General features: G+C 44.1%; 1 protein-coding gene across 2 annotated transcripts in view; it reads left to right on the top strand.

Moving 5' to 3' along the window:
* LOC136886825 (farnesol dehydrogenase) overlaps positions 1-12,547 on the top strand; it is a 67,569-nt gene that overhangs the window by 24,114 nt on the left and 30,908 nt on the right. The window contains exon 1 of one of the 2 annotated variants that reach the window (XM_067159664.2): positions 6,737-6,979. The exons of the other annotated variant lie outside the window; for it this stretch is intronic. Within the exon in view, the coding sequence (XP_067015765.1) occupies positions 6,800-6,979 (180 nt within the window). The 5' untranslated portion in view covers positions 6,737-6,799. Of the gene's footprint in view, positions 1-6,736; positions 6,980-12,547 lie in introns of those variants that run through there. 2 annotated transcript variants of the gene reach the window in all.

The raw sequence follows: 12,547 nt of genomic DNA, 5'->3' as shown, positions 1-12,547 counted from the left end.
AGCACGGTGCTCAAAGATGGCTGCTGTCAAAAAGCATTTTTCAAATTATCCGCCACCACATTTCAAAGGTAAGTAGCTAAAGAGGGCAGCACGGTGTTCTGTAGATTAAAGATGGCGGATGACAGCTGCACGTGGAAGGCAAGTAGCTAAAGAGGGCAGCACTGTGCTCTATAGATTAAAGATGGCGGATGTCAGCTGCACGTGGATTTGTTTATCTCACGCTAGTGAGGTTAAGTTGGTAGCACTAAGGTTTAGGCCCGCCAAGATGGCAGCACTGCCGATGACAGGTGACGAATTTTACATCTACTACGCTAAAGAGGGCAGCACAGTGCTCTGTGGTTTAAAGATGGCGGATGGCAGCTGTCAAAAAAGCACGTGGTTGTCAAAAAGCACGTGGCTTTGTTTACCACGCGCTAGTTAGGTTAAGTTGGTACTACTGAGGTTTAGGCCCGTCAAGATGGCAGTACTGAGGTTAGCGATGCGTTGTTGTCTGTCAAAAAGCACGTGGCTGTCAAAAAACACGTGGCTCTGTTTATCTCGCGCTAGTTAGGTTAAGTTGGCACTACTGACTTTAGGCCCGTCAAGATGGCAGTACTGAGGTTAGCGATGCGTTGTTGTCGATGACAGCTGTCAAAAAGCACGTGGCTTTGTTTACAAATTCAAATTTTCCGCGGGTGGTGGAGGAGGCCTCTGGGAGGCCTCTGGCTGTGGTGGTGGTGGAGGAGGCATCTGGGAGGCCTCTGGCTGTGGTGGTGGTGGAGGTGGCCTCTGGGAGCCCGGTGGCGGTGGCGGCGGCAGAACTGTCCAATTATACTACTCCTAACATCAAATTGGAAGGCAGAAATTCGGATGGCCCACCGGGCCTACCTACGCGGCCTACCTGAGACCCAGCTTATGGCTTGATTATCAGTCTCCAAATCGAACTTGACATGTTCTAGATAAAGGCGGAACTTTTCGAGTGCAAACAAGACAGCCAAACCCTCGAGTTCATAGATGGAATACTTGGCTTGAGCCGAAAGTGTCCTAGATGCATAGGCGATGGGTCGCCTCCCTAGTTCGGTCTCTTGAAGAAGGACCGCAGCCACAGCCGACGACGACGCGTCGGTTTGGACGATGAATTTCTTAGAGAAATCGGGCATAGCAAGGACAGGGGCATTACAGAGAGCTAATGTGAGGTCTTCGAAAGTGGCCCCCACTCAAATTTGACGCCTTTCCTACGTAGTAAGTTCAAGGGCGCCGCTCTATTGGCGAAATTTGGAATAAATTTCCTGAAGAAATTCACCATACCAATGAACCTAGCAATACCCCTCATGTCCTTGGGAGGCTTGAAATCACGGATGGCCTGTGTTCTAGAGTGATCGACTGCAACACCATCGGGCGACACAATATGCCCTAGGAATGACATGGAGGGCTTAGCGAAGGCGACCTTGGACAACTTCACAGTTAACCCAGCCTTCCGAAGGCGATTGAGAACTTCTCTCAGATGATCTAGGTGTTCTTCGAAGGTCTCCGAAAATACGACGACATCATCAAGATAGTGGTACAAGTACTCAAACTTAATGTCGGAGAAGACCCTGTCTAGCAGTCTAGTGAGTACCGCTGCTCCCGTGGGGAGCCTAAAAGGCACGCGGTTGTATTCATACAAATTCCAATCCGTGGCAAACGCAGTCAGGTGCTTGGATTCCTCTGCTAATGGTGTCTGGTTATAAGCCTGGTTGAGGTCCAAGATAGTGAAGAACTTAGCTTTACGAAACCAGGAAAAGCAAGAATGAAGGTCAGAAAGGGGCACAGATTGTAACACCACCTTCCGATTGAGAGCCCTATAATCAATCACAGGCCTGAAGCCACCTTGCGGTTTCGGAACAAGGAAAATAGGCGATGAATACGCCGACTTAGAGGGCCGTATAATGCCATCCTTCAACATCTGATCAATGATCTCCTTCAGAGCCTTCATTTTCGGAGGAGACAGCATATAAGGCGGAAACCGGACTGGAATCGAATCCGTAACCTCAATCTTGTATTCAATAAGGTCAGTAACACCAAGAGTATCCGAGAAAACCTCAGGAAATGACTGACACAACTTACGAATACTATCAGCCTGCTCCTCAGGTAGATGTCTAAGATCTAACAACATCTCATCCTGGGTAGGCGAAACAGATGAGTATGACACAGAACTACATTTAAGTAAAGGGATTTTACAATTAGAAGCAAATTTATGTGCACGACTTCCTCTGAAGGTCGAGCACTAGACCAGTATGGGACATGAAGTCGGCTCCCAATATAATGGGGCATGACAAGTGCTTTGCCACAAACAATTTAACTTTCCAAGTAAATTTAGAAATACGAATTTTGGCATTTAGAAGAATTAGCCGAAACATATTGAACCGAAGACGAGCAAAGATCAGGAAGTTTACAAATAGATTTTAATTTGGAATACCACTCAGCCGAAATAATTGAACAAACACTACCTGAATCTAAAAGAGCAGTTACGGGCTCATTATTCAATTCAATTTTGAGAAAAGGAACAGGTGCGGGGGTATCCGCCGCAATCCTAAGACATTCTTTGGGACCTTCAAAAGATAAATTTGAAGACTGAGTTTTCTCTGAAATTTCGACATGTTTACTTGGAGCGGAGCCTCGGGAAGATGGGTTCGCCGACTCAGCCGAAGCCACTAGTCACTTATTATTATGGGCCTTGGTGGAAGTTGCACCAGAAGTTGAGCAGGAGGGGGTGCTGCTAGCATTAGGGAAGTTCTTGGCAATATGTGAAAACGCGCCGCATTTAAAGCAGCCTTGGGATGAACCTGCTCCATTATTTGTCCTACTAGATTTGATCACTGGACATTTATTGCGAAGATGCTTTTTTTTTTTTTTTGCTAGGGGCTTTACGTCGCACCGACACAGACAGGTCTTATGGCGACGATGGGATAGGAAAGGCCTAGGAGTTGGAAGGAAGCGGCCGTGGCCTTAATTAAGGTACAGCCCCAGCATTTGCCTGGTGTGAAAATGGGAAACCACGGAAATTGCGAAGATGGTCAGGCGACCCGCAAGTGTAACATTCACGGGGTGTGATGGGTCGGCGAGGTGGAGGCCGAAAACTACTAGAGGATGGAGGGGGTTCTTTCGCGACACGCAAGGTATCGGCGTATCTAACTCCTTCGGCTGAGACAGCCATAGCAATAACTCAGCGAAAGTTCGCGGACGCGACGCAAAACACAAGTATGATCTGTAAGGTGGTGAAATTCCTTCCACAATAGCCTGTACAATTTGATCTTCAGGGAAATGTAGAACAAATACCCTAGTGTAAAACTTAATATCTTGGATGAAGTCTGCCAAATTTTCATCCAACCGTTGTACTCGGTAGTAGTACTTTTGAATGAGCGATGACCTAGCTCGGGCGGGGATAAAATTTGCCAACAGATGGGCATGGAAGTCTTCTATGGATGACTGTTCAGCAATTGCCCTAACTATCTTATCGGAGAGAACACCAATTGCATAGGGATAAATGATCTGCAAAATTTGACACGGAGAAAGAGAAAAAACAAGGGCATGGTCCTGAAACTCAACAAAAAACCTTAAGAATGAAATTACGTCACTGGTAGAGTTAACAGAAAACTTAGAAATATATCTGAGCAACATTGCTAAAGGATGGGGCAAGCTGCTGAAACCCGGGGACATAGTAGGAAGGGGCCTAAGTGGCGGAGAAGCAGATTCAGAAGGAGGATTATTTAACACGAAGGGTGGAATGGACGTGCGACGATCGGACACAGTTTCTAATGGGGCAGATGTTCGTTGGGTAGCCTCCGCAGTACTACCTCCTTCCTCCTTAGAGGGATCCTCCCCACTTACGATATTTACTACCATAGGCTGGTCGGTCTTTGGAATAGCAGATCCAGATAACAAATGGCTAACTTTACTAGACATTTTAGACAGGTTTTCAGCAACAGCACTAGCTTCCTTACCCTGAAGGTCATTTAACTTCAGAGACAATAGATCGCATACCCTATTATAAAAGTGGTACAATCTGGCCTGTACTCTTTTGAGTTGATTAGGAGATGGATCACCTACTTCAAAAAACTAACTACAGATGCTAGCTCAGTAGCATTATCAGTGATCGTGGAGAGAGCGTCATCGATCTCTTTTTCTCCCAAAGTCGGGATGGTAATAGGCAAATCAAGGGAATCTTTTAACTTATTGGTGTCTATCGCAACCGTGCCTCCAGATTGAACATTCCTGATCGTTAATTCATAGATCAATTCCTCCTTGCGCAAATAGCCGGGATGGAGGACGTCGCGAAAGCCGGACATGATGACAGAAAACTTTTAGAAAAATAAAAAAAATTCCAGCAACTGAGAAAATTGTTAGAGTTCGAAACGAAAACAATGTTTAGCCATCAAAAGGGGCTAAATTGAGACCCATTCAACCACGCTCTGCTACCACTTGTTACGATGTTTTGTGGATTTGCAGAGGTGAAAGAAGGTGCTGGGTGGAATAGGTCTCAACGTACGAAATTAAAGTTAATTTAAAATTTTAACAAAGGTTATATTTTCTTTTCAAAATCAACAGATAACAACAACAGAGTAACAGGTACCAAGTAGCAGGAAAATAATTTAAGAAATCACAATAGTTACAAGATTTGGGCTTCGAGCCCCAAGATTAATTTCTGAGCTCTCAGCTCACCACCACAATAGCTAAAGGGCAGAAAACCCCTAAGTACAAGGAGCACTTGCTCCTAATTACAACGTGAAGAGGGAAAGAGCAGACCCGCTCTCAATTTTACAAGCCTATCCAAGGTTACAACAAACTTCATTTCTATCTGCCCTTAAGGCGCACCACGAAACAGGGGTACTTGATACCCAACCTACAGGGCCTTTGCATGAGGAAAATAAAACATCAGGTTAAGTTACTGGCCCATAATACAAAATAGAATGGAGGCGAAGCTTGCACTCCTAATACACCTTTGAAACCTACTTGGCACTAGGCCGCTTACGCAAGGGCTAATCCCACACTAAGGAGGTGACACGATAAGAAAACTTTATTACATTACGAAGAGAAGAAAAACGGTTATGAAAACGTAGTCACCTCAAAACAATATGAGTGGGAGCTCGAGAGGGTTAGGCACTCTCTATCCCAATTTATAGTTAAAGAGACGAAATTTTACCAAATGTCTATTATATTTTAAAGATAGGTTACATGAGAAAAGTTTCGAACCTGCCCCGAGGGTTAAACTGCTGAGCTAGCAAGAAATAAAGTTATTAAACGGCCATTACCTTGTGGATGAACTGCTGCTCGAAGAAAGAGGCGCTTCCCGCCCCCTGCTACATAATCACACACTAAGCAAGATGTCGATGAAGTGGCACCGAGACAAGAAAAGCAGCAGTTTAAATACCCTCGTGGAACATTCGAGACCTTTCAAGAATGAGTACCCACACCCCCCTCAACTTTATTGGATAGCTTAAAACAACATCTCCATATCGGAGTAGACATACGTTATTGGTAAAAAATTGATTAGAAAAATTCGGGATTGGCTAAATTCAAAACAAGCGGAAAGAGAAGGGTTATACTGCCAACCCAAAAAATGACTGAAAGAAATTTAACAAAGAACAAACTTATGAATACCAAATTTCTTAAAAAAAACAGTTCCTTCACTTCGCACTAGGGTGCACAATTATAGTTCTTAAGTAGTGCTATCTAGAAGAGAATGTCCACACTTCTTGCTACAGAGCAAACAAATACAAATCAAAATAGACACAGTTCAGAACACTACAAGAGTACCAAACTTCTCCTGTAGAGGAGTTTAAACTGGCGCAATATTTGAATTCGCGGCGTGGTGGTGTACCGCCCGGTACTATTATTATTATTATTATTATTATTATTATTATTATTATTATTATTATTATGTGCACCTCTGTGGTGTAGTGGTTAGCGTGATTAGCTGTTATCCTCGGAGGTCCGGGTTAGATTCCCGGCTCTGCCACGAAATTTGAAAACTGGTGCGAGGATTGGAACGGGGTCCACTCAGCGTCGAGAGGTCAATTGAGTAGAGGTGGTTCGATTCCCACCTCAGCCATCCTCCAAGCGGTTTCCCGTGGTTTCCCAATTGTCCTCCAGGCAAATGCTGGGGTGGTAGCTAACTTAAGGCCACGGCCGCTTCTTTCCCTCTTCCTTGGCTATCCCTCCAGTTCCCCCCCCCCCCACCACAAGGCCCCTCATCAGCATAGCAGGTGAGGCCGCCTGGGCGAGGTAATGGCCCTTCTTCCCAGTTGTATCCCCCGACCCATAGTCTCACGTTCCAGGACACTGCCCTTGCTGCGGTAGAGGTGGGATCCCTCGCTAAGTGCGAGGGAAAATCTAACTCTTCAGGGTAAGCAAAATAAGAAAGAACGAAAGAAATAATAATAATAATAATAATAATAATAATAATAATAATAATAATAATAATAATAATAATAATAATAATAATAATAATAATAATAACCTCTTTCAAACTCACGAGCCGCCACTGCTGCAACCACCTATAAATATACCGCGAACCGCAACTGGCATCACGCCCAAAATGTAGTCATCTCCTGAACCTTAAATGATTTAACTTACGATGTTTCTTCATAATCATTGTGTCAGGTTGATGAGTGTTCCTTGCAGTCTTGTTGTTGAGAGTTCGTGGAAAAATTATTAGCTTTACTCTTATCTCAGTGGCGCTGATATGATAAGACTGATAAATAGGCTGAATATTTGTACCTCTCGAGTAGTACTTCACCATATTTTAAATGGTCGGTTGTTGCTGTTTGTTTTATTTTAAATGGTCGGTTGTTGCTGTTTGTTTTCTACGAGCCGTACGCTACGAAAGATGGAACGTTGGACAGGACGTGTTGCTGTAGTCACTGGAGCAAGTTCCGGTATAGGAGCCGCTATAGCGTATCAGCTTCAGGATCATGGTCTGCACGTCGTAGCGCTGGCGAGGAGACAGGAGAAAGTGCAGGTAAGTACAGAAGGCCTTGGATACTGCTTCGGCATCCGAGCGTAAAGAATGTGCTGCTAACTCACTTCGGACAGTCTGGGGGCGAAAAATATCGAAATGATGTGGTAGTGCTTTAAGAGAAAGTACAATTGGGCAACCAAATTCTCTTAATAATTCTTTCTTTCTTCCTTTATCCGTTTACCTTCCAGCGTTGGTTTTTCCCTCAGACTACGCGAGGTATTCCACCTCTACCGTCTCAAGGGCAGTGTGCTGGAGCGTGAAATTTTGGGTCTTGGGATACAACTAGGAAGGAGGACCATTGCTTCGCTCAGGTGGCCTCAACTGCTATGCTGAACAGGAGCCTTGTAAGGGGGGGGGGGGGTGAAAGGGATAGGCAAGGAAGAGGGAAAGAAGCGGCCGTGGTCTTAAGTTAGGTACCATCCCGACATTTGCCTGGAGGAGAAGTGGGAAACCACGGAAAACCACGTACATGATGGCTGAGGTGGGAATCGAACCACCCTCTACCACTACTCAATTGACCTCCTGAGGCTGAGTGGACCCCGTCCCAGCCCTCGTATCACTTTTCAAATTTCGTGGCAGAACCGGGAATCGAAGCCGGGCCTCCGGGGGTAGCAGCTAATCACACTAACCACCACACGACAGAGGCGGAGCTCTCTTGATACAAATCAGAGAAATAAATGGAAGAGATCCGACACTTACAACGATAGGCCAGACCCTGCGTCCAACCGATTTCAACGAGCTTAGACTGTGATGTTACCATATGAGCAATAATAATAATAGGCCTAATAATAATAATAATAATAATAATAATAATAATAATAATAATAATAATAATAATAATAATAATAATAATAATAATAATATACACATCTTCTTTATAGACTGTTATGCGACTGCTCTAAATACAGATCAGTTGTGGTTTATTAATGAATTTATTTCTTCTTCTTCTGCTTCTTCTTCTTCTTCTGCTTCTTCTTCTTCTTGTCGTTTGGACCTACTGAGGACCACGGGGCTCGTTTCGACTCCTTGTATGGAAATTCTTTTTTTTCTTTGCCCAGAAAGCTTTCATCTTCTGGCTGTGTGCTTGTTTCCTTTCCTCGGTCCACTTCGGTCGGGTGGTGCCTGTACTCTGCTGGTGAGAGACTCTGGAAAGACACCTTGAAAGGTTAACTGCCGGTATAATACACGATCCTGTATGGTTTGTTCTGAAATCCCCAGCTGTTCTAAGTCGGACTTCACTGTGGTGATCCACTTATTTTTGGACGCTTTCCCTCTGCCTGTAGTGATAAAGATCTTGATGGTAAGTCTGTAAGTGCTCATACGAGTCAAATGCCCATAGAAAGTCAATCGCCTCTTCCTCATGGATGTAACTATGTCTTCTTGATGGTCATAGATCTCTTTGTTGTGCCTTATCCTGTAAGTACCATCCCCTTCTCTTATTGGTCCTAAAATCCTCCTTAGTATGTTTCGTTCCTTGAGCTCTAGCTTCCTCAGTGGACCTTTTCTGTTCATCAGAAGACACTTAGAGGCGTACAGTACGGACGGTCTTACTAGTGAATTGTAATGTTGGAGTTTAAGGTTCTTAGAGAGGCACTTGGATGTATAGATGCTCTTACAGGTATGGTAGATCCTTTCCAACTTGGTGCATCTGGTGTCTATTGCTAATGTCTCATTCTCGGTTGCTGAAATCCACTCCCCTAGATACTTCACTGCAGGAACCTTACGAATGGTGGTGTTTTCCAGTGGCAGAGTAGGTGGGACTCCGTTTATGTTAGTCAATTTATTTATTTATTTATTTATTTATTTATTTATTTATTTATTTATTTATTTATTTATTTATTTATTTATTTGAAAGCGCATATATCCAACGATAGATGTAGGAACGATGTAGTTCCACTTATAAAAATAAAGTTAGCAGAGGCAGATCCAGGCTACAACTCGGCAGCGACCGCCGAATCCAGGGCTGAATTAAGAGCTAAAATATCACTCTATGGATAGATAATTGTAAAAACGTCTCGACCAGAAGAAAATAGAAGGCCAAAAAGTTGCATATATTAGCTCAATGTAAAGGAGATTTCTTTCCCAATATTCGCCCAATATTTGCTAGCCCGCCAGTCTCAAAAGCCTCCATAGAGAGAAGTCCCTACGTAAGTGCTGAAAACCTACAAGTACAATGGAAGAAAACCAGATTAAGGATTGCATATTTATAACTGGTCAAATGGTGAACTGCTAATACATAAATGTACATAGTGAAGTTGAGATACCGGTAATACTGTAAACATTATGTACTGGAATTTTGTGGTGAAATAAATATCACATTTCCTTAACTAGCGTTTACTATACTGTAACAACTTCCTTAAAATAAATTTGGAAAATTTAATCACTACCGAAGTAAAATGTCCCGATTACTCGTTTTTGTTTTGTGGTATTTTTTTTTAAGTTAGCCCCTCCCTTTAGGTAATCTTGCATTCGACTTTGAAAGTTAGTACCGTTATTCATGAAAAAGCTCGACTATAAGCACCTTGGTAACATAACAAGAAGTGAGTTGATACCTTGACCGCCTCTGTGGTGTAGTGTTAGTGTGATTAGCTGCCACCTCCGGAGGCCCGGGTTCGATTCCCGGTTCTGCCACGAAATTTGAAAAGTGGCACGAGGGCTGGAACGGGGTCCACTCAGCCTCGGGAGGTCAACTGAGTAGAGGTGGGTTCGATTCCCACCGCAGCCATCCTCGAAGTGGGTTTTCCATGGTTTCCCACTTGAACCCACTTCTCCTCCGAGCAAATGCCGGGATGGTACCTAACTTAAGACCACGGCCGCTTCTTTCCCTCTTCCTTGCTTATCCCTTCCAATCTTCCCATCCCCCCACAAGGCCCCTGTTCAGCATAGCAGGTGAGGCCGCCTGAGCGAGGTAATGGTCATCCTCCCCAGTTGTATCCCCCGGCCCAGAGTCTGAAGATCCAGGACACTGTCCTTGAGGCGGTAGAGGTGGTATCTCTCGCTGAGTCCGAGGGAAAAACCGACCCTGGAGAGTAAACAGATAAAGTAGAAGAAGAGTTGATATCTTTGACGGATTGCGAGTTATCTGAGGTGAACATTTTAGCTGAATCGCCCTGTTTATCTTGAGTGTAGTGTCTGAAATAGAGCACACACGCATGTGATATCATGACACCTCTGATTAAAACTTGATATTTTAGATTGATACTTTCACGGCCCGTTCACCCTAGGCTTTGTGCTATGTGTCATACCTTCATAACCTACATATACCTGTTACTATTATTTCTACTTCTCTTTACTCTCGTACCGTCAATCCTATCGAAATACACCATTCTTTTCGCACCCCTCCCCTCCCCCGCCCCAACCCCGTCCCCTCTCCTAATCAGAACTCATTTTTCACGGGTTTTTTTTCTGCTACACGTTTTTCATTTCTTTCTTTCCTTCTTAATCCGTTTACCCTCCAAGGTTGGTTTTTCCCTCGGACTCAGCGAGGGATCCCACCTCTACCGCCTCAAGGGCAGTGTCCTGGAGCGTGAGACATTGGGTTGGGGGATACAACTGGGGAGAATGGCCAGTATCTCGCCCAGGCGGCCCCACCTGCTATGCTGAACAGAGGCCTTGGTGGGGTATGGGAAGAAGCAACGGACAGGCAAGGAAGAGGGAAAGAAGCGGCGTGACCTTAAGTTAGGTACCATCCCGGCATTTGTCTGGAGGAGAAGTGGGACACCACGGAAAACCACTTCGAGGATGGCTGAGGTGAGAATCGAACCCACCTCTACTCAGTTTACCTCCCGAGGCTGAGTGGACCCCGTTCCAGCCCTCGTACCATTTTTCATATTTAGTGGCAGAGCCGGGAATCGATCCCGGGCCTCCGGGGATGGCAGGTAATCACAGTAACCACTACACCACAAAGTTGGAACTTTGGACCTTTTAAAAGTAGTAAATATCGTAATGTCCGCCTCTACTTGTAGCCTTTCCTTGACATAGAAACGAGACTTGTAGGTACTTCTTTTTTGTTTGTAGGTGACGTAGATCAGTTATATGCTGAAGATATGGTATGCTCATCGTTATCTGAATCAGACATTTTATTAAATCTTGGTGCCAATACGTCATTTCTTGGAGCTGGAGCCTTTCTGCGTTTGACACCTTTCTGTTGTGAACAGAACATACACTAAAAATAGAAGGAACTTCGATGGGGAGAATTCGCTTGATTGATATGCTTACACTGAATTCAGATGTATTAAAATGCGAGCTACGTACATACTCGTGCCTCGAAATAGCTTGTCTGCACTTCTCTCTTAAACCGCACTCCGAATGAAAATTATGGAACGTCACATTTTCTTGCTTTTTAGCGGTATCTGAAGTACTTAGAGGTACACAACAGTGCACCATGCTTTTCAACCTCACGGACACTCACCGACAGAAGCAATATGCACAATAAATTGCATAAAATCAACACAACATCGCAATTACTCCGTACGTCACAATGTTAAAGTCTGCTAAGAGCAGAACAGAAACCTGGCATCTAGCGGCCAAGCCGTGAACACGGTCGGGCCGTCTTTTCAGCGGCAAAGTAGTAGCTATGTCCCGGCCTTGTATATCTCGTAGGCAACGGATAGGCTTCGTTCCGTCAGATCGCCAATGCTATCAACCATCCATTATTCATCGTATATACTTCCTCACCTCATTCTTCTGACTTAATTATCCACGAACCTACTACGCTGGCGTAGCAGGGGGAGAGGTGATACTCCCACGTGGCGCGTCCTAGGTGGCAGATAAGAGGGGTCCTATCCGGCTTGCCGGCGGACTTGAGGAAAATAAAATACCTCTCGCGGACCAAACACACAACCCCCTGTGGGCGGGGGAAGCAGACGAAGAATACACCCACGGTATCCCCAGCCTGTCGTAAGAGGCGACTAAAAGGGGCGACCAAGGGATGATCAAATTAGAACCATGAGACTACTTGTAATTAGTGCCATCACGCAGGGAACACCATGGACGCTTTTACTTGCGCGTAGTACCACAATGTTAGGTACACAACAGGTTTGTGATTAGTAGCGACAGTTTGTGGCTCAAGATGCATTTTATAGTGCCTGTGATTCGTACCCCTATATGAGCAACACCATGGGGTGAGCGACAGTATGGTTCTGCCTTGCCTATCCTTAGTACCCGTTATGTGAGGAACACTGCGGGATAGTTTAGTTTAGTTTAGTAATGTTTTATTTTACCTGGCCTTCTCTTCCATCTAACCAGGAACTGAAATATACATATATTGCATTGTATTACTTACAATAACTAGATCTAATACAAATTAAATTAATAATAATACAAGAATGGTGAGATTACATTAAGATGAAATGAGTAAAGATTAAATTAATAAATTAAGATTAAATTAAGATTAAATAAATCAGATATAAAAAGGGATAAATTCTTAAAACTAATATCCTACATGTAAAAAAAATAAGGCAGTACATAAAATTTGATTTTAAAGACAAATCGGATAAAAATTTTAGACTCTCTACCAGGACATCCATAACAATAGAATGGTTGTAAGTAGCAGCATCACAGGGGCGT

Source organism: Anabrus simplex, chromosome X (genome assembly GCF_040414725.1).
Source record: "Anabrus simplex isolate iqAnaSimp1 chromosome X, ASM4041472v1, whole genome shotgun sequence".
Lineage (NCBI taxonomy): Eukaryota > Metazoa > Arthropoda > Insecta > Orthoptera > Tettigoniidae > Anabrus > Anabrus simplex.
The sequence above is the reverse complement of the archived record's forward strand: the minus strand, read 5'-3'. Positions and strand labels throughout refer to the sequence as shown.